Raw genomic sequence first — 20,842 nt, 5'->3', positions numbered from 1 at the left:
GGTATTGGACATGGGTAGCTAATATAATCAAGAAAGTAAGCACTAGAGTGAAGCTTAGAGTAAAGATCAGGAAAGCAAAGGTTATAGGAGGTGGGAATGGTCACTGGATACTTGGACAGCTTGACATGATTGACCTCATGGGGAAAAAAACATAGAGAAGAAGCCATAGGGTGTTGAGGGAAAAGAAATAGCAGAAGAGGTTTATTGTCTCCTTGCACACATGCACAGCATTAGGTGAAAACATGGAAAGTGAGATTGCATACCTCATGATTGGTTACGAGTCAGGCTGTCACCTCACATTAAACCATCTTACTCAACAAGCAAAACCTCTTGCTGGGTAACTTTTCCCCAAATGCTCAATTTTTCTCCTATAAATTTTTCCTATAACAGCAACTTTCTGCTCGAGGAAAAGCTGGTGTTTAGGATTACACTTAAAATGCCAAAGTTCCCCAAGAATCAGAACAGACCTACCATTACCTGACAAGTATACTATTTTAAAATCTCTTGTGGCAAAAAAAATCGATGGTGAGGCAAAAGTATACATAAATAGCAGTCAGCTTGGTGTCATTATCCCAAATACAAAAAACATTTGGGGATCTCTTTTATGCGCTGAATATTTCATTCAGTCCTGCAGTGCAGTGACTCCCTAAACCTTCTCAAGCTGAGCTCTGCTTTTGAGGCTCTAATTTGCTGTTGCCATGACATTGTTAATGTCTGAATTGCTTTTTTTAACCACTTTTCCCCTTTTTTTCAATCTCTTGCAGAGGCATTCTGAAATAGTGGGCATGAGCTGATCTTGTGGAACAGCCTGCGTGTCCTCAAAAATAACAGAAGGGTGTTCATTTTTACAAGCTTTTTGGCTGAGAGAGTCTTGATGGATGAATAATTACAATCCTGATGGATGATAGCTTTTTAATTGGAGAAACCACAATGAACCTATCTGACCTAAGTGAGGTCGTTTTGGCTTTGATGGGGGAGGGGAGAAGGGTGGGGGGCTATTTCATCTCTGTTTTTATTTAAATAATGACAATTAGAAAAATTGTTATTAAAAAGAAGAAACATTCTTGTTCTCTTATGCCTAATCGGGCTTCCAGAATGAGTAGAATGAACAGGATAACATTAAATTTCTCAGCAGTGAGATTATAAACATACTTGCTTCCCAGATCCGAATGAGAAGGTCAGCCTTAGCAGAACGGCATTACTTGCTCAGAAATGTTTTTTGCAGGAGATGTACTTCCTTTAATGGGGTAATACCTTCCAATTGCCAGGCTTCTTAATAAAACAGCAGCATTTGCTGTCCATGGGTTTTAAGATGATGGTTTTGGTCGTTCTGAAGTGTAGGTCAGCTCAGCCTCCCTGGGCTTTGAATCTTCCCTCTTTCTGATCAGCAACCTGGATATGTCCATCCCTTTGAGACTCAGATGGCAGCAAACGCTCCCATTTCACCTGTAACAGCAGCTACCCCAGAGTGGCAAATGCCCCTCTGCCAGGGAGGGCAATGAGATGGAGCCCAGGCTGTCTCTGCTGCTTTCTCAAGGGGCAGATCTCAAGAGCCTTCTGAGCCTGAAGCTGAAGTGACACAGCTGAGGTCACCTGCTGTCAGCTCCTCTCAGCAAATGTGTCCAGTACTGGTCCCAGTTCCCATCCCAGCATGGGCCTGAGATAGACTCCAAAGGGGAAAAGGTGGAAAAGAGAGAGACAATCCTCTACCATCAGTACTTTGCCTTTGGGGTATGTGTCTGGTTACCAGGGCTAGAGAAGTGGGAAATGTTTAAGGAGGGTCCAAACTTTAAAACAAATATCAAGCTTGACAGAATGAACAGCATATTCTTATTAACTTAATTTAGTTTTAGGTGGTCCTGTGAGGAGCAGGATGTTGGATGTGATGAGCCTTATGGGCCCCTTCCAGCTGATATTGTCATTCTCTGATCCTCTAAAGGCACTGTTGGGATTGCAGATGGAACTTTAGCAAATGTCATGACACAGAAGACAGGCAGGAGGGTGATGATAGTGCTCGAGGGCTGTCCTTGGCTGTCAGATGTGGACCCTGCCAGCTCCCAGGAAGGGGCTGATACTGGGACATGATGTGACACTGGCAGATCCCAGGCCCGTGAGCTGGGCTGTGCAGTAGCACAGTGGCATGAGCAGCAGTGATGCCTCTTAATGGCACTGGTTTAAGTTCTGACATTCCAAGCAGAGATCCAAACCAGCTGCTCCCAAATGTTCACTCCAACAGGAGAGATGGTGTTTCCTCAATGCCCGGCCAGATGCAGTTGGTGTCTTTTTAGTCTGATCTCTGCTGGGTGGCTCTAACCTGGGCAATTTCTTGAGCAAAGACTCCTCTCTCACTAGGGCTTTCTCAAGCCAGTGATAAAATTCCTATTCAATGAAAGAAGAACAGGTCCACAAATGTTAGGTTTTTTGGGGCCATACAGAGTGCAAACCACTACTCAAAACCTAATAATCCCGTAATGGCTCTAAATATTTCTGTGCTTCAGTCTCAGTTTTTATAGGTACATCTGAAAATAAACACTGCTCTTAGAACGCACTGACAGTGACATCTGAGTATTTCCAGGAACCTACACTATAAAAATGTCTGCCCACCACTGAAAGGAACACAGATTGACATTTCAGATAAGAAACAAATGCCTTTGATTTTCTCTGTGTGCCAAGGAACACTGATATTGTCTCTGTCTCCTGGGCATTCCTCAATGTGCCTCATTAGAACGTTATGAAATGTTGCTCTATTTGTTCTGTTGTAAAATACCAAAACAAGCCCTGGGGCCAGATTGACTCCAAGGGAGCTGGATGTGCTCAGGCTGAGGATTGGCCCTGTGCATGGGGATGTGTGTGCCCGGTGTGGCTGGGCCAGGGAGGGCTGGGAGAAGAGGGGGAAAAGGGAGAGACACTTCTTTGGCACCTTCCAGCTGTTTTCTTCCAGTAGCTCACCTAAGGAAAGCTCTAACCTGGAGCTGCTGCTCTTTAACATAGAAGCTTGACAAGACCAATTTTGCTGTATTAACACACATCTGCAGGATTTCAAAGGTTTCAGTCTCCAAGAAAGAGGTGGAGGCAAAGGCAGATAGAGAGCATTTTTAGAAATGGTTGTTTTTCTGAAGTTGGAACTCTTAAGCTAAACAGATAGCTGAGAACATCTGAAAATACCAAGTGGGTTTTTTTGGTGTTTTTTTTTTTTTTAATAAACACTTGCAAAGAGCAAACCAGTGATCTAAGGTTAAAACATGCACGGAAAAACTTTCTGTGGCTGATTTTGCCACTGCATTTAACAAGTCTTTGGTGTTCATACCTGCAACAGAGTTTCCTAATGATCCAAAGTGGTTATCACTTCTGCACAGACAGGGTGAACAGTCATACAAACAGTCACTTACAATTCATAGAGAACCAGCCCACACCTCTTCTGCTATTCCAGATGCCAGTGTGTTAAAGGGGAATGTCTAATCCTGTCCTGTGCTAATCCCATCATGCTTGCTTAACTACATTAGTCCAGTTACTCCCAAGATCTTTCTTTCTACTATGAATAATCTTGAAGCTCAAGTGGCAAAGGCCCATTTCCATTTTTAGAGATCTAAATGTCAGCCACAAACTTTGATGTAGATTGGTCTGGAGATCTACCAAATATGGACTCTTCAAAATTCAGTCCTTTCAGAAAGGTCAGAAGTGACTGGGATTGCAAAATCTCCTCTAGCCTGGCAAGCTTGCTCTGAGTTGCCATGCTTTGGACTAAGCAAGTCCTGACTTTGGACAGAGCTTCAACAGTGTTTTTTAATCCTGGTATTTCAGACACCATGATGGGATGTTGCCATGTGGACTCACATCAGCTTTATGTACAAATCAAAGTGGTGCACAATGCTGGCTTCAAACCCTTGAAGAGTTTGCTCTGCATGATATGGTTAATACAAAACTCAAAAATACTGTGATGGAACAAATTAGAGTGGCGTGAAATAGGATTGTAGTTACAACATCTAATTAGAAAGCACTGTGAATTATACACTTTTTATTCTGTGTAAGCTGGTTATAAATAGAACAGCAAGACAGAACCACAAAAAGTTGCTTCTTGAAACCTGCAATGCAATAGAGTATTATAGGATCAACTCTTTCCCCAGAAACCAGAGCACTTTATGGCTCTGGTTAGCCCTGGGTAGCCCTGGATAGCTGTTTCCCAGGACAGCAAATATTAGTTTCTGTGGTTCCACGTGCCCAAAGTAAGTATTTCAGCTTATGTTTTCTTCTGGGTAGAGAATAAGGAGTTGTTGACAACATTTTTAAAGTTTTTGCTTGAAGATGAGCTGCTTTCACTGAGGAATCATCTCTCAATGTCCTTCACCTGTATCAGCCTAGAAGCTGTTGATACAGAGGGTTCCTGGACCTAATGTTCTGTTCATAATGTGTATGTTTTTATTACCTGTTTGAGGATTTTCTCTCTGGAGCACCTGGATATGGTGGTGGCAGCAGAACCTCACTGTATAGGCTGCTGAGGTTTAGTACAGCCTGCAAAGGTATCTGCCTTCCTCCATCTACACGTTAAGATAGAAATGGCTTTGCTGAGACAGGTGTCTCAGAGCTGGCTGGCTCCAGCACCCCTGGACTGATGTGTGAAGAAGGCAGGATGGCTGCTTTGGAGATGGTGGCAGTCCCAAAGGAACTGTGCCCTTCCCCTGTGGCACTGTGTTTGCTACAGGACCTCTATTCCTGAATGAATGCCCAGGGATTCCCTGTGCTGCCATCTCAGTGTCCTGGCATCATTTCTGTGAGACATACCAACTCTGTCTGACATTTGGTAAACTGATCTGGTTTAGTTTTGTTTCTTAGTTGCCAATAAAGTGCCTTATTGCCCCCACAACGGAAGGACATTGATAAAAGCATGGGAAAAGCAGGGTTGGATTACCCCTAGCCTTGTCTGGCTATTCTGTGCAGAGTGGCTGTCAGCCCGTATGTGTGTGCCACCAGGACTGTGGGGCACTTTGGTTTTGACTTGGTATGAGAGAGAGAAAATATGCAGGCAGGCCTGCCTGTGTTTCTTTCCTGACATCTCACCTTAGAGGGTGGAAAAAGAGGCCCGATTCCAGATAAACAGCCTCGGGCAGTGTGTACAGAACAAAAGGCTTCTGGCTCCTGCCTGTGCTTCCACAGGGGTGCTGACCAGCAGGTCTGTGCTCAGGGTGTGCTGGCAGTGAGCACAGCGGCCGTGCCCTCTCTCCGCAGAGGGGCACTGCAGCATTTTGAAGCCCAGGGATGAAGGCTTGGTGGTGAGGACGGTCCACGTGAGCCATCTGCCCTCTCAGGTTGCTCCCTGCCATGTTGTGTGTTGTATCTGCAGAGGCAGAGCCTGCTCTTGGAGCCAAGCCATTCCCAGCGATAACGGATGGGACAGCTTTAGCCCTGTTTATTTCAGCCTGTCCCAGCCAAAAGCTCAACTTGTGGATGAAAGGAATAGCTGTTCACAGAGCTAGGAGAGTACATGCAGATCTGACCTTTAGAACAACCTTTTGCAGTTACAGAGATGCTACGTTTATGACTCCACTACTTGCTATTCTATTTAGCATTCAGCTAGAATCTACTGCCCCTTTCTTTCCTGTAAGAGCTGCAAACAACCATCTAAGGATCTTTGCTGGTGGTCCTGCACATGAAATTGAATCTCCTTTCCTTCCACACATCAAGCCCTTTATTTCTGACTGCTCCTAGCATTTGTCCATTCAGATTTAGGTGCTGGTCACTGCTTCAGCTGCCCTGGATTTACAGCTGTAATTTTCTGTGTCTGCACAAAGACGCTGGTGGTTCAGCAAGTTGTTTCACACAACATTGTGATGCCCGGTTCAAGCCCAGAACTATGGTAACCCTCAAGTCTCTGTGGCTCTGTAAGAATTTAATCTCTCACTGCTACCACCTTAATCACAGGCATTAATGGGCACTTTTCATTAGCAGACTCCTTTTCCAGGCCAACTGAGAGGAACCAGAAATGAAGTTGGTGTCTCCCTGGGCATGCCTGGGCTCGGGCTGCCATTTGCAGAGGATACCTGAGCAAAGCTCAAGTATCTGAATCCTGCCACTTGCCTTGAGAGGAAGCAGTGATACTTACCCCAGCTCCTCCCCGAAGGAGAGGAGCTGTCTGGTCCAGCGAGGAAGATCAGAGTGAAGTCAGCATTGCCTCTGTTCACCTGATGAGGCCCCACTCTTTGGCCCATAGATGATCCCTCCTCTCCAGAACAGCCAAGAGAAGAATGCAGTTCAGATTAGGGACAAACTGGAAACTGCCCTGGCACTGCTAAACCTCCTTTGTGGTTTGAGTGTAGCAAACTGATCAGTAACTCGTGGTCTGAACTAGGAGCTGCATAGTCAGTATGAAGCGAAATCTGATTTTTCTGGCTCAAGGAACTTGCTGGACTCATTCTTTCCAATCCCAGGCATTTCCCTCCAGCTTCTTACACAAAAGGGCTTAGAACTGCATGGTGTTCTGGTGCTGCCTGACATGTATAACAGGGTTTGCAGGGGCTGATGGGGAAAACATCTGTTTACATCAGGAGTTGGGCTTGCAGAGAGCTGGTGCTTTGTGGTGGAGTTGGCTCCTGAGCTCAGTTTTCTTCCTAAAGGGTCACTGAAGACTCTTGAGCACTGGAACTAATTTCTGGCAATCTCTTGGAGGATTTCAAGGCAAGTCAGATAATGATAGTGTGGACTGATAGGCTTCCCCTTCCCATCAGCCTTTACTGTTTATTTGCTGTCCATACTTTCTTTGCAAAGTTGATGGCAAAGGAGAAAAGGACACGGGGCAATACCCTGTTCACTCCATCCTTTGTGGTCTTGGATCAGCCTGGAGATATGAAGCTGAAAATGTGTGCTGGCAAGCAGTGTAACCCCAGAAGGGGGTCTAGCCTGCCCAGGATTTTAGGGGACAGATGATTAATGGTGACAGGGCAGGTCAGATCTTCTGCTGCCTGTGTGAATTACCATTTAGCAGCTCTTTCCTCATCATCTTTCTTCTTTTTACAAATGTATCAGTTGATCATGCTTTCTGGTAATTTGGAATGTGGTGGGCATGGCTCACTCCTTGCTGTGCTGTGCAGCAGTGCCTGGGGAAGGACAGTCAGAGGTGTCTGTGTGGTGGCTTGTCTGGTTGTGGTTAAAGGCAGCTGGGGGACACTGAGCCCAGACACTTCATGAGCAGGCCAGGCTTTGCACCCTACAGCTTGTTCAGCAACAGGAGGAGGAGAGCCAGAAAAGGGGTGTCACCCCAAGAGGTGGCTTTTAAGCTGATTCAATGGCTGTGCATAGACGACTGAAATAAGCACAGCTGTGGTTTGGGTCTGGTGTGTCTTGGTTTCTGAAACATCATGGCCTGGGGAGCTTTGATGCTGAAATTGCTCAGAATCCTCATGCTGGAGGACAGTCTTCCTCCTCCTGGTACACCGTGCAGGGCTTTAAGGTGGGATTGTTTCAAAGGTGTAAATTTTTTGCTTGCATCACCAACAGGAAATAGAAGATGCTCAGCACTTGGTCTGCAACAAGATAAAGATCATCTGATCCAAAAGCTCAGCCCTGCAGAGCCTTACATGCTGCTACAAATCACCCTAGAGCCTTCCCCAAGGTTCTGTTCCTGAAGAGAAAGTTGAGGAAACAAGGATTTTTGCCTACTCACTGGTCACAAGACCTGCCTGAACTTGGCTCACAATCCACTGTAATGCTGAATATGGTCTTTTCAGCCTTGGTATGACTTTTGCCTCTGGAGCAAGTTAAATGAAGAAAGCTACAACAGCAGCATGCACGCCCCAACTGCAGGCAGCAGATTTAACCTTGTGCCATTTCCTGGGTTAACGATCTCATGAGTGGAAGAGAGCATGGGAAGACTCAAAAACCACAGCAGCTATGAGATGCAGAACTTGAACTTTCTTGCAAAAGGTGTCCATCCTGGTGGAAGCTGCCTGCAATGTGCATTGAGGGCAGCTGGAGTTGACAGAAGCCTATTCAAAACCAAGGAACTCAAATGAGGATGACACAGATATCACCAGTTAGAAACATGCCCGTGGTGGAGGAACTTGGCAAGAGAAAAGCTTTCTAAAGCTTATAGGACCAATAACAGCAATTACAAAGAATAAAAGCTGGAAGAAAAATGGCTGTGAGACCTTTGGCTAAGGTGCTGGTGAGGTGGTGAGGAAAAACTAGCTTAAAATTCCTCTGTCTTTGGCATCCACAATGTCACACCACACCTCCAGATAGGCTGTGTTGCAAACCTGCCCTGTAGAAAAGAAAAAAACTACACAAATGGCATGACATTTGGAAGGGAGAAACAGACATGAGACCTGCTCCTCACTTGGAAATTAATTTGTAACTTTACAGAACTAACTCAAACTCACTGGATGGTGTCTACTGGCACCTCTTTCTTCTCAGAAAAAAAATCTTTTATTGCCTGTAATATCATCTACCAGCACTAAAAGCTCTTACAATTTTAAATAAAAACACAGTAAAATTGGCAAGCCAAACACTTTCCTGGACTCAGAAAACTCTACTTCTCTGCCACTGCCTCCTTTTGCTTGGCTTTGATGGCAAGTGCAGAGACAGGGTGGGAGCAGGGCCGAGCTATGATCCAAGGGGAGTGAGCATGGCTGTGTCCTGCTGTGCCCTTCCTGAGGAGCACTGGGCACTGAGGTTTCTCCTCTGGAGCACAGCAGATCCTAGCAGTTAGAAGGGAGCAGGATGGGACCCTTTTTCCTTCCCAAACATGTAAAGGGTTATTTTAAAGATGTAATTCTGTTTGTATCCTCTCTTGTTGCTGGATGCTTCTTTTCCTCTGTGCAGTACAGTCCCCTCCCATCCCTACTGGTAAAACCTCATTGAACCAGAACAATTTCTCTGGAGGACAGTCTTGCTCCAGTTCTACTGTCAGACTAACTAAGGAGTAACAGGGTTGTATTCAACACATGACCATACAACCTGAATGCCCAACCAAACATCTCTAAGGTGTATTCAGCATGTAAGATTGACTTAGTACCCCCCCTTCACATAAAAGAACAAACATCTGCCCAGGGAGGTTCCAAATACAGAAAGGTGAGTGACAACCATGTAGCTACCCTGAGCATTTACTGTAGGATTGCTCCTCTGTGTCACTTGAGTCTCCATTCCCACCATCTCAGTGTAAATCAAGAGTAATTCCCCCCTAATCAATGGAGTTAATCTAGTCTTAAACCAATCTGTAGGCAAATGAGGACTTAATTATACATAGCCAACCTAGGGGAATTATTTCTTAGTCAGGGAAAAGTATCTAGCAACAGTCTCACCGTCAACACAGATACAATGTGTGGCAAACCAGAAACTCCTACAGCCCTGGAAAACGAGAAGCACAGCAAAAAGGAAGAAATGTGTTCAAAGCCTGTGGGTGAGATTTTCTTTGGCTCCTGAGTGGGTTTTGACACTCGGAAGGGATGTGCTGCTGCCTGGAGCGCTGCCGGGGTGACGTGACGCTGATGTGGGTCTCTGCTGGGGAAGGATGAGCTGTCCTGGGCCCACAGTGACTCGCTATCAAAAACCCCAAAGCAGACACAGGCTAATTCACATATCCTGCGCTTTTTCCCTCCACATTTTCTCTCTGACTTTGAACACAAGGCTAAACATTGCCAAGGTGCAAAATGATACTGTTTCACAGCAGATCTTGAGGCTTTGTTGTTTCTAACCTTCATTTGGAGCTTGACTCTTTCCTTCCTTTCAATGGAACAATTTTTAACTTATGGCTATTGCCTTCCTCTTCAGCCAACTACCAGCAGAAAAGCACTTGTGATGAGTTCTCCTGGCATTGTCTGCTCCCTGGGTGGTGGAAGGCACAGCCTCCACCCAGTCACCTGCCACAGCAATTCTGACCCAGGTGAATGGCATCTTTCAGATGACATTCAAAGAGCTCCTGCAGCCCTGGGTGAGGCTGGTCCGTGCTGCACTGCCAGGCACTCTCACATCAGATTCAGTGAGTGATACTGAGGTCAAAGCAGTAATTACAGCATTAAATGAGTTCCCTTGTGGTATCTTTAATCAGTTATTACCAAGGTACACAATACTGATTAATAGCCTCAGTAAAACCTGTATTTGGGTAATAAAGTCTTCATGTGTGGCAGACATTCTGCCATCCCCATGATTGATGCAGTGCAAGGGACAAGTTTGAGGTGCCACCACCCCACTGTGCCTCTCTGTGAGGGAAGGCAGCCACAGCACCCTCAGCTGATCCAGCCTACGAGAAGCAGCTGCTCCCTTTGGACGGACAGGTTTCCCTTGGGTGGTGTGGGGCTTGGGCACAGCATGGGCACATTTTATCTTCCCTAAGGGCAGCAATCAGCTGGGAGCCCTGTGTCCAGCTCAGCAAAATTCCTCTTTTGGAAGGACGAGACTTCACAGCTACAGGCCATGAAATGGCTCCTCTGCTCCAGTGTGTCCCCTTGTCTGGGTTCATCCCAGGGTGTGAAGGGAGTGGGCTGTCAGCAAGGCCTTCTCACACCTCCCTGCTGAAGCTGACAGTGAAACCTGCTCTCACAGAGTGCGAGGTGGCCAAGCACCTGGGTTCAGTGTGCCCTTGGACCTGGTGCTCCTGCGAGGGCACCTGACATCATGTCCCTTGGGGGCTGCATTGTTTTGGGGTCTCTGGCCAGAGCAGAGCACGGCAGAATAAAAAAAGCCCTGAGTTTGTGAGCATCTGCTGTAAGCAAGGAACAAGTTCCATGTTCTGTGTGCCTCCTCTCCCACGTGTTTGGTCACAACAAAGCAGCTGTTCATACTCTCCTTCCTCCATCCCAAGCTGTGTCAAGCCCAGCCTGCCTGTGCTCCTCCCATTTTGGAGCTAACATTACCCCTCACCACCATCCCAGAAAAAGCATCATACAACAAAGCCAAGGGATAGATCCCTTGTTTTATGCCTTTTTGTGAGTTATGCATCAGAGATCTGTTTAAGACCAGGAATACCCTACACAAATGTTTTTATTTTACATCTGGAAATATTCAAATAATAGGAACATCATAGAAGGCATGTGGAAAATAAATATTTTTAATGGCATTCCTAAAACTGGTGAGTAAGCAGTGTGACTCAGCAGTGCCTCCCAACATTTCCCAGAAGAGATGGAAATAAATCTACTTAATAACTGACATGTATTTGAAATGTGCTGAGTAGTTAGTAGTTATCTGCAATTGCTGCTTGGAGAGCTGACTTGCAATCATACCTGAAGGCAGCATCCTGCCTGTGCAAGGCTGTGGCCAGATGCAACCTGAACTTCAGTCTCAGACGTGGTGGTGACTTTCTGGAAGGACTTCAGCAAGTGTCTGATCACCCATGCAGGCAGTAGCACACCTTTGAAGCCTCTGCCATGCCAGGGTTTAACTTCAGTGCCTCTGTGAAGGACAGACAGCATCTGCCTGTGTTCACCAACAGCAGATGCCACCCAGGGCAAGGCCACTGCCACCTGCTCTGTGGGGAGTGGCTGTGCTGAGCCCCTTCTGAGAAGATGGAATCTGCCTTGGCCTGGCTGTGCCATCCACCAAGAAGGAGTGAATGGGGTGTGCAGCCATCTCTCTCCTGACCCTAGACCCAGGAGCTGCCAGGAAGCCTCTTTTCAAGGAACAAGGTTTTCCCCTTCTCAGGGCTCGGCTCCATCTGCCAAATGTTTTTGAACAGTTTGTCTTTTGTGCTGTCCCACTCTGGTGCTTTCAAGGGGCTTCCAGAGAAGCTGTCTTCCATCACTATCTTATGGGGATGGAAAGCAGCACTCCACCCCTCATTAATTTGCCACAAATGTTACAGTCCCCTGTCTGCCTCACCCTCACCTCTGTGCCTTTTCCTTGTCACACCATGGCCCTGACAGCCCTAACTGGGGCTGAATTTGAATAACAAATCTCAGGTATAATAAATACAGGGGAAGGCAGGCAGCCTTTCTTCCAAGGAACAGGAATGGGTGGGGTTTCTTCTTTTCAAACTAAAAATATTCCCTGCATCACCCAAAAAATCACTATCAAATACATAAAGCTCATGGAGGAAAAATACATCCCTCTCTCAGTGAAAAGAGAGAGCTTGCACACATGGCAGAGGGAAGTCTCATCTCCCTGTGGCACAGGGTCTGCATTTTCACAGGTGAACAGGGGTGTTGGACAATCTTAGAGGAGGTCAGGATCCTTTTCAAGGATGTTTTGGAGGACTAGGGTTGTTAATTCCTCAGAAATCAAGCCTGAAATGGCAGTTGACAGCAGAAGCACCGTGAAAAAACTAACATCTCTAGAGATCAATTTGCACCTGATGAGGCTGTGCCTTCCACCACCCAGGGAGCAGACAATGCCAGGAGAACTCATCACAAATGCTTTTCTGCTGGTAGTTGGCTGAAGAGGAAGGCAATAGCCATAAGTTAAAAATTACCTGTTGGGTATTTTCTATTTTCACTGATCCTCCCATACACAAATGTCCTCAGACCTCTCTTACCACTACACTCCTCTAATCCCAAAGGGATGGGTAGTCCTTCAAGTGCAGACTGCCCTGATCTCTCCTGATACCATGGAGAGAAGATGGAAAGCACTTTGAGCCCAAGGTCATCCCTGACTTTAAGTCCCTCTCCCAGCACCAGTGACTGCTGCCTTGTCCTCTCACTGTATTTCTCTGGGAATACTCTGGCACTGCCTTCTTTAAAGCCTTCTTGAGGTGGTGAAAGATGTGATTAGACTCAGTCTGGAGCGTGGAGCTGGAAGGAGGTGACTGTGGTCTCTCTCTTATCAATGATCCCCTGAGACATCTCTTAATCTTCTGATTTTCTTCAAAAGAAAATTAAAAGGCTAGTTTTAATTGAAGGAATCTGTTCTGGCCAGTGCTTTTGTAGGACATTTAGCTATAAGACTCATCTCAGAATTAGGAAGGCAGCACGGACAGCAAGTATCACCAACCTACAGTGCCTGGCTGATGCCAAGTGTTCACCAAAGAAACAGATCTGGTGGCATTTTAAGGTGTGACCACATCTCTTGTTCTCATCTGGCTCTCTGAGAAATGATGCTGAAGTGCTTCACAATACTTTTTTCCCCCAGAAATGTGTTTCTTAGGAACAGATTTCTGACTGCACAGAGGGACTGGAAGACCAGGTGAACCACCCTGTCTCTTGACTGCTGCCCATTCACCATCCATGTCCAGGAGAACCCAAAAAGCAGATCCAGTGTTTACTTTAGAGTGAGGGTTGCCATGCCAACACCACGGATCTCATGCTGAAACAGGACCAATGTGAAAAACATCAAACTGGCACATCACTGCTCAGCAAGGTGGCACCTTCCAGCGGGCCTCCTTCCACACCACACGGGTTTCCAACGCGCTACGCGACTGCCACCCACTCTCCCTGCCTCCCTCTGGATCCATTTCAAGAGGTCTCTTTCATTCTTCAGGAATTTTAACTAAAACTGGTACATTGGGCCACACTGGGGAAGTGTGGCTTTTTAGAGCCCTTGTGAGTGATTAACAGTCTTCTGCTGAAAGAAAGGTTACTGGTATAGCCTCTGGTGCAGCCCTGGCCATGTGGTTCAGTCGCTTGCCTAGAGCATCCAGCTGTTTCTACTGTTACTACGACGTTTTCTGGCCATGACGTGTTTCCAGCAGCTTGTTCTCATTTCTGATCCCTATCTTTATTAGCAGCATGAGTACAGCAAAGCAGACACTGGTTCTGGGGGATCTTTTTTGCCATGTGAAGATCACTGTATGTTATAGACTTGATGATCATGACTTCAGCTCTGCAGGAGCCCAGAGCCAGGCTGTACTGTTGCTGCTGCTGCTGCAAAGCAAGGTCTCCCAGGTCCAGCCACAGGTCTTAGCTGACTTGCCTGGGATCCCTTCTGGTTATGACAGAGTTTGACTCTCCCTAAGCAGCAGAGCAAAGGCATGGAAGTAGACTGTTCCAAACTCTTTCAGCCGGCACAAAGTGCTATCATAAACTGCCTTTGTGCTCTGCTGTAATTTAGTGCTATCATTTATTAGGAAAGATCTTGTATTTCCAGGGGCTCAAGGGGTTTTCAAAGGAGGAAAATATATTGGTGGGATGAAGAAACTGCTGCTTTGTTTAGAGAGACTCCAGAGATGGTGCCATGAGGCATGTGGGTCATGCCCTGTGACTGCACAGGCAGAGCTTACTCTGGGCTTTCCCTTGTTCTTTGCTGTCTCCCTCTTTCTCCCACACCCTCATTTTGCAGCAAAGATTCCAAATACATTGGCCATCTCGGCTGGCAACCACAAGCGTTTCTTGAATGAGCCAAGCATCTCCCTGGCAACAAGGCAGGCTGTGACAATAACAAGTGCTTTCCTCTCTGTTTCATGTTTCCCACCTCTCAAGAAATGCCCTGCCCTGTATTTGTTCCCCACCCCTCAGAAACATGAATAATGGCAACTGAACTGTGCCTTGTAGAAAGACCAAGAGGGAGGTGGGTGAGAAAGATGGCTGCAGCCTTAATGGAAAAGTGACAGACCTTTATGAAGGACAGGCTGAAATATTTGTCCTGGAGTCTTACTTGGGTATTTGTACTGGGTCTGACACAGTACAGCAAATATGATTATATGTGAGCTGTGACTGTTGCAAGAAGACATTGTCTGGATATGCAGACAAATGCTGAGACCAGGTAAAAAATGGCATGTCTAGTGCCACCTCTTTATTCCATTTTCCCTTCTCTTCCACTCCACCCTGCTCTTCTACAAAGCAGCCCTAAGCTCCTATCACTTACAACAGCAGACCAGCAAGGACTGCCTGCATCCTCAGTCAAGCAACAGAAGTCCAGGAATCCTGTGTCCATCCCCTAGATCACCCAGGTAGCCAAGGGAGGCTTCCTACCAGCATAGCAGTGCCTGATTAACCTCACCTGCCCTCCCTGAAGTTATTAGCAGCCTTTTTGCATTTCTGAGAAATCTTGGGTTGGGGACACAGTAGGAGCCAGCTGGTCTAAACAGATACCTGACTCAAATGACGTAGCACAATATCTTGAGCTGACAAGTACAAAAAGCCAGATATGCAGAGCAGATCTTATGAAAGAGAGATCCTCCCCCACACTGCTCCCCTCCAGCACCTGGAAGACAGCAGGTGACAGTGGCTGTGACTTTGCTCCTGCCACCGCCAAGCAAGAACAAGAGGAAGAGGGCAGCTCCTAAAATCCCCTTTTGGCATGTGCAGAAGGGAAGGGGCTGGAGGCACCAGGTTTCTACAAGCACCTCTCTGTTCAGAAGCAGATTTGACACGGACCTCTTTGCCAGCTGCCCCAGGTGGGCTGTTCAATTACACTACAGAAGGGTTTTTTTCAAGGCTACTAGACAGTATTTTAAAATGTCCCAGCACATTTTTGTTTGGCTCTCAGTTCAGGAGTTGCAGACCATACAGAGCAGAAGGTCACCACAGACACATTTTGCTACAAAGTCCAAAAGAAAAAAAAATTCCAATAGAAATATTTTAACATTTCGTCAGCTTTTTAGTTTTCCCGTTCATAGCTGAAGCAGAGACATGTCCAGACTCACACTGGGGAAAAGTTCGATGTGAAGATCACTGCCTGCCACTTCTGGACCCAAAGTGCTAAACCTGTGACCTCTCACCTCAAACACTTGGATCTGAGCCATGCAACTGATATTTGCATTCTCTGTCGAGTACTTTCTGAACAATTTCAGTCTGTTTTTGTCTGGTTTATGAAAATATGAGCATGTTTTACAGCTGCTTTCATACCAGCCTGCACAGGGCAGGATGCCCACTGCAGCCTGGATCCAATCCAACCTGAAGACACCCCTCCAGGTCCCCCAGCCTGGCTGCAGCTCTGGCATTTCACCAAAGTGGGGTTGCAAGTCTGCATTTCCAAGCGGGTTCTGGGGTGAGCATTAACCCACAGAGGAAGAGACCTTATGCTTCTTCTGGCTGGGGTTTCCGAAGCCAGTCTTCAGAACCAGATTTTCAGACAGAGATATGAAAATCCATCCTTACCCTGCCCTTCCTGCTTGATCCTTTCCAAACACTTGGACTGACTTCTAGATTCCTGGTTTCAAACCTCCATTTCCCATTTCCTCTGCCTGAGTACACTGAAATGGAATCAGTGAGGAGCTTGTTTTATTAATACATTTGCACTTTAGAGGACCATTTAATCCACAGGCTACATGTTACAGCCTGACTCTTTCCTGCCTGTTAATCTGATTATCAAGGTAAGGACTGAGTAGTGCCCTACAGACCAGCTGGAGAGTCCTGAGTAGGCAGGCCAGACTAAGCCTCAGCCTCTCTTCCTGTGTGTAGCCCCTTGTCTTGTCAGGGATCCACCTGGGCAGTGGTGGCCCTGGAGATGAGCAACACCCACAGATGCCACTTCTCCTGCAGCTGGCTCCTGCTTCCTCACTGACTGCTCCTTTTCTGCCCACCCTCTTGTAACACATGAAGCATTTGTGCCTTTGCACTTGCACAGCTTTTCTGGAGTTTCAGCCTGGCCTTCCATGCTGTGCACAGTGATAATGTGCTGTGAGCTGGCATGATGTGCTCCTGCCTCCCCTGCTGAAGGTCACAAAACAAGGATCTGGGTGCTGCCCACAGGCCATGAACCTTTCGTGAGCTGGGCAAAGCTGCAAGAAAACCTGCTACCCTGGACAAGGATCACACATTAAAGTGAAATCTGACACTTAGGCTGTTTTGTTCTCGACCTGGGGACAAGTCCTTATCAGCAGAGAGGGTCAGCAAGACCTGGAGCATATGCTTTCTGTGATTTATTTTGTCTTTTTAGTCCTATTTCCTACACTGATCTCGCTTTGACTGCCAAAAGCAAGGGGGTTTAGTCTTCCCCTGGTCTTTTCACTTCTATTAGACTAAATACTGGAGGTACAATAATGGGCAAGAGAAAAATAGAGGATTTGGTTATTTTCTTGTCAATAACAACATGCATTTACTAAGTAGGGGAGGGTTTTTTGCTTTGATCATGGTCAAAGTACCATTTAGAAGGGATACGGGTGCAGATGATCTCCCAGAAAGTGAGATGGGGGAAGCAATAATAGCCAAGTGGTCTCTGGGGAAAACCTGTCCTCGGCCCAAGTCCCCTCCTTCCCTGCTGCTGAATCAGGCTGGAGCAGCCACAGCCTTGGCTCCCCTTCCTGAGCTCCCTTCTCTTGGGGGCTTAAGCGATGAGTAGGGAAAAATCCCCCACTAAAAGATTTGTATTGGAAACCCTTGGCTGAGGAATGACTTTTAAAATAGAAGAGCTTTGCCTGAAAAGGGATGAACCACGTAGCATAATACTCAACAAATCGCCTGTTTAATGGCCTCTCTTTTTAGCAGCTGTGCATTAATAACAAAAGCAGGGCAGCAGAAGCCATGTGCTTCTTTGTAAGATTAAAATAAATGCTATTTCATACTAATACCAGCAACTTTCTTTGCCTAAGAGAAAAGAGCAAGTGGAAGATCACAGCCTGAGAGACTAGATTTCCTTCTCTTAGTTTCCCTTTTCCTCTTGGTTTCCTTTTCCTTTGTCTGCTGCTGGATGAAGAAATATTTCTGCCATCTATGAAGGGAACAGATACACCAGACCACCCTCCCAGACAGTGGTTTGGTTTATAGTGGTTTTGGCAGGCTTGTCTCACACAGTCAGCATGACACCATTGGAAGACAGAAGTAATTCCTCCAGAACTACATCTTAGGGGAAACAAGGCTAGAGAGAACTTAATCAAACTTACTTTTTACTTTGCAAAGAATAATACAAGATCTCTACTGCCATAAAGCATAAATTGAAAGAACAGTGGTTCACACTCGACATAAGGAGAAATTTTCTATCATGAGGACTGTAAGAGCAGTGGAGCAGGGTGCCCAAAGAGGGTCTGAAGTCTCCATCCTTGAATGATTTTTACCCCAGCTGGGTAGAGCCCTGAGCAACCTGGTTTGACCTTAGACTTTACCTGAGCAGGGGTTGGGCTCCACACCTCCAGAGCTCCTCTCCAGCCTGAGTTATTGTACAACCCTAGGAACATTTGGCATCTTTTCCACAGGAATATGAACGGACACAACATTTTGTTCAGCTCAGAACTCCACCTCTTGTTCCTGGCAGTCCTGATAACAGCTCTCCTCCTCCACCCCCTGTACTGTGCCAGGCCTGGCACTAAAGCAGTGATGAGTTTTCCCTCCTCAAATTAGGACTTTAGGTGTTTAAAAAAAAAAAATAAATACATTTTAAAGCTGTCTGCCACAGACTATTTATCAGACATGGAGAATGAGTTGTTTCTGTTTTCCTAGGCATAGGTTTTAGCTGAGCGAGATACGTTGCCTTGCTGAGAGCTGAGTCACTGAGTAATCAACAGATTAATGTATTCAGTTGGAAAGCCATCAGCATTAGTTCTCGGCAAGCTCACAAGAACTCCATTATGGCATCATCTCCACGTTTGGGATGGAAATGTCTCCAGGATTTAGAGTTCCTACGGGAAAATCCCTAGATGCAAAGAAATCAAAGTACCTCTTTCTGACTGGGAGAAATAAGGTACCTTCTCATACAGTAACACCACAGCAGGATTTTGGCATCCCTTCTAGTGAATGCTTTTATTATCAACACTCAGATAAGGAGTTTGGAGTATGTTGTACATCTGTCATTTGATAGCTACCCAAAAATAGTCATGACAAACTCACTGGCATATAGGACTTTGCCTTTACCAGGTCTTTAATTTGAAATTATTTTATTTCCAGTGAAATCAGGTAGTTTTACCTTCTCTGGGATTGCAGCATGCAAAAAGAGTGGTTTTGATCCCACTCTAGGGCTCTGAGTTCCTCTGTGTGGGCTTGGTCTGAGCCAGAAATGCAAGGCAGAGGCTGGCAGGGGCACCTCACAGAGGAGCCACTGTTTAAAAATAGGGAGCTGGTAAAAGTAATCACAGACTAGCAACTGTAAAAGGACTGGATGGCCTAGGTGTGTGGTACAAGAAGGCTGCCAAGGATCACGTAGCTGTTCTGATAAGACAGATGCCAATGCTGCTGCCTAAGAGCCTGTCCATACCAACCTTGCTGAAGTAATACATCCCCTTGTTTGCAACTGAAATTGCTGTTTGAGTACACTTAAATGGGGGATGTGTGAGTAGAAGCCAATCAAGCCCCGATGAAGGTAATCCTAAAAGCTTTCCTACATTAGCAGGCTGGTGGAAGGGCTTTGAATGGCAGCAAGACTTCTCCTTGATTCAGCAGTCCATGCAGCCTGTGTGTCCAGCACGTGCACAGGAGACAGGACACATGTTCTCACTGTTTTCTCAAATCTACCAGTAGATCTGTCTAGGCTGTCCCTAGACAACAGATTATTTTTCTTGCCTGACCTGACTAGAGCCAGGGCATGAGAGATTGTGCCTTTTGTGACACAGTGGTCCCCAGGGCTACAATTCCCAGTCTAAGTGTACAAATGGCACATCACATGCAATTGCATCTCTGTTGTACAAAATGCATGTGCAGGAGGCACACAGCAGTGATGTAAGTCTCCCCTCCCTCCTTATCCCTCCAAGGCAGAGATTGTGCAAGTGCCTCCTGTTCCTGGTGTGGAGTGTCTGCACCCAGGCAGCAGTGGTTTTCACTCACCCGTCGTTCCTTATCGCCGTACTCAATGCCCAGGGTGTCCATGGCACGGACAATAGCTGCCAGGGACTGTATAGTGTTGCTGTAGACCACTGGCTTGTACTGCTTCACATCTTCTCCAGAGAAGCCATCCTCATGGATGATCCTGAGGAAAAAGCAAAGGACAAAAAACTCTTGAGAATATAATTTCAGTGGGAGAGACATTTAAAAGACAGCTGTGCTCTTCTGAAGAGCACATCTGCAGGCTTGATTCGCTTAATTTAGTCAGCATTTCTTTTTAAACCTTTCTGATTGTTCACCAGTAGTGTGTCTGAGCCCAGTGCTGGAATTAGCATCCCTTTTGCTCTCTATCAAGAAGGTTTTGTGCACAGTTGGTGCATATGGTACCTCCTTCCCAAATGAACTGCAAATGTTGAAGTTTGGAGCACCCCATGTTCACACGGTCAGCAGTCACAGGGGGGAGGTTTCCAGGTCCTACATTACCTTCCCAGTCAAGGTCTATGGAAATATGTTCAACATGGACAAATGACCATCAGATCAGATCTTAACCACTGGAACAAGTGCTAGAAACCCTCTAGTTCTTGTCTAGTCCTTTCAGTAGTAGTAACTTCTGGAGTACCTTACAAAAGGAACCAGAGTTGAAATACCCCTGTACACACAGGGACTCAGGCACAGAGGGCAGAAGTCCCTTAGTTAAGAAGCACTTAAAGTACTCACCCTCCACACTTCTTCCTTCCTCCTTCTCTCTCCTTTAGAATAATTGCCGAGATTTTTTTTGCCTCAAGGCATGTTATGTTATCCCTTCCCCAAGCAAGATGGAAGTGTGACCCAGAGTCCTACCAGCTTGGTGTGCTGGATGCTCTGTGCATTGGTCTCCATTAAACTATGCAAAGGAACTATTTGATGGAGCAAGTTATTGCAGTCCCTTGCTTAGGTCAGAAGACTGACCCCTGTAATTTATTCATCTCTAAGTAACTCCAGAACTAAGTCTGGTTATGTCTCCAGAAACAACTAGGATTTGCAGAACTAATTGTGCTTGACAATAATTCTTCCCAGTAAAGACATAAGTTATGTCTTTAATGTTGGAAGAGAGGATGATCTGCTTAGCTAAAATGAAATCCTTGTTTGCTCATCCTCAGATGTCACTGGACAACAGAGGGTCCTTCAGTAACAGATCTGGTCTCTGATAAAACCTAGCACCCTTTCTGTAATAGGATTTTTGATTCCTTTTTTTTCTAAATCAGAGACACAACATCAAAGGTCCCGACAAGTTCTGGCATCCCCTGGGACAGAGGGAG

The 20,842-nt window shown here is 46.1% G+C and overlaps 1 protein-coding gene across 2 annotated transcripts in view; it reads right to left on the bottom strand.

Moving 5' to 3' along the window:
• Nucleotides 1-20,842, bottom strand: part of GNAO1 (G protein subunit alpha o1) — a 142,262-nt gene that overhangs the window by 73,414 nt on the left and 48,006 nt on the right. For both annotated transcript variants that reach the window (XM_059857187.1, XM_059857188.1), the window contains exon 3: nucleotides 19,548-19,689. In XM_059857187.1, coding sequence (XP_059713170.1) covers nucleotides 19,548-19,689 — 142 coding nt within the window. The remainder of the gene's footprint in view (nucleotides 1-19,547; nucleotides 19,690-20,842) is intronic.

The sequence above is a fragment of the Haemorhous mexicanus genome, chromosome 12, assembly GCF_027477595.1.
Source record: "Haemorhous mexicanus isolate bHaeMex1 chromosome 12, bHaeMex1.pri, whole genome shotgun sequence".
Taxonomy (NCBI): Eukaryota; Metazoa; Chordata; class Aves; order Passeriformes; family Fringillidae; genus Haemorhous; species Haemorhous mexicanus.
Note: the sequence above shows the minus strand (reverse complement) of the source record. Positions and strands in the feature narration are given on the sequence as shown.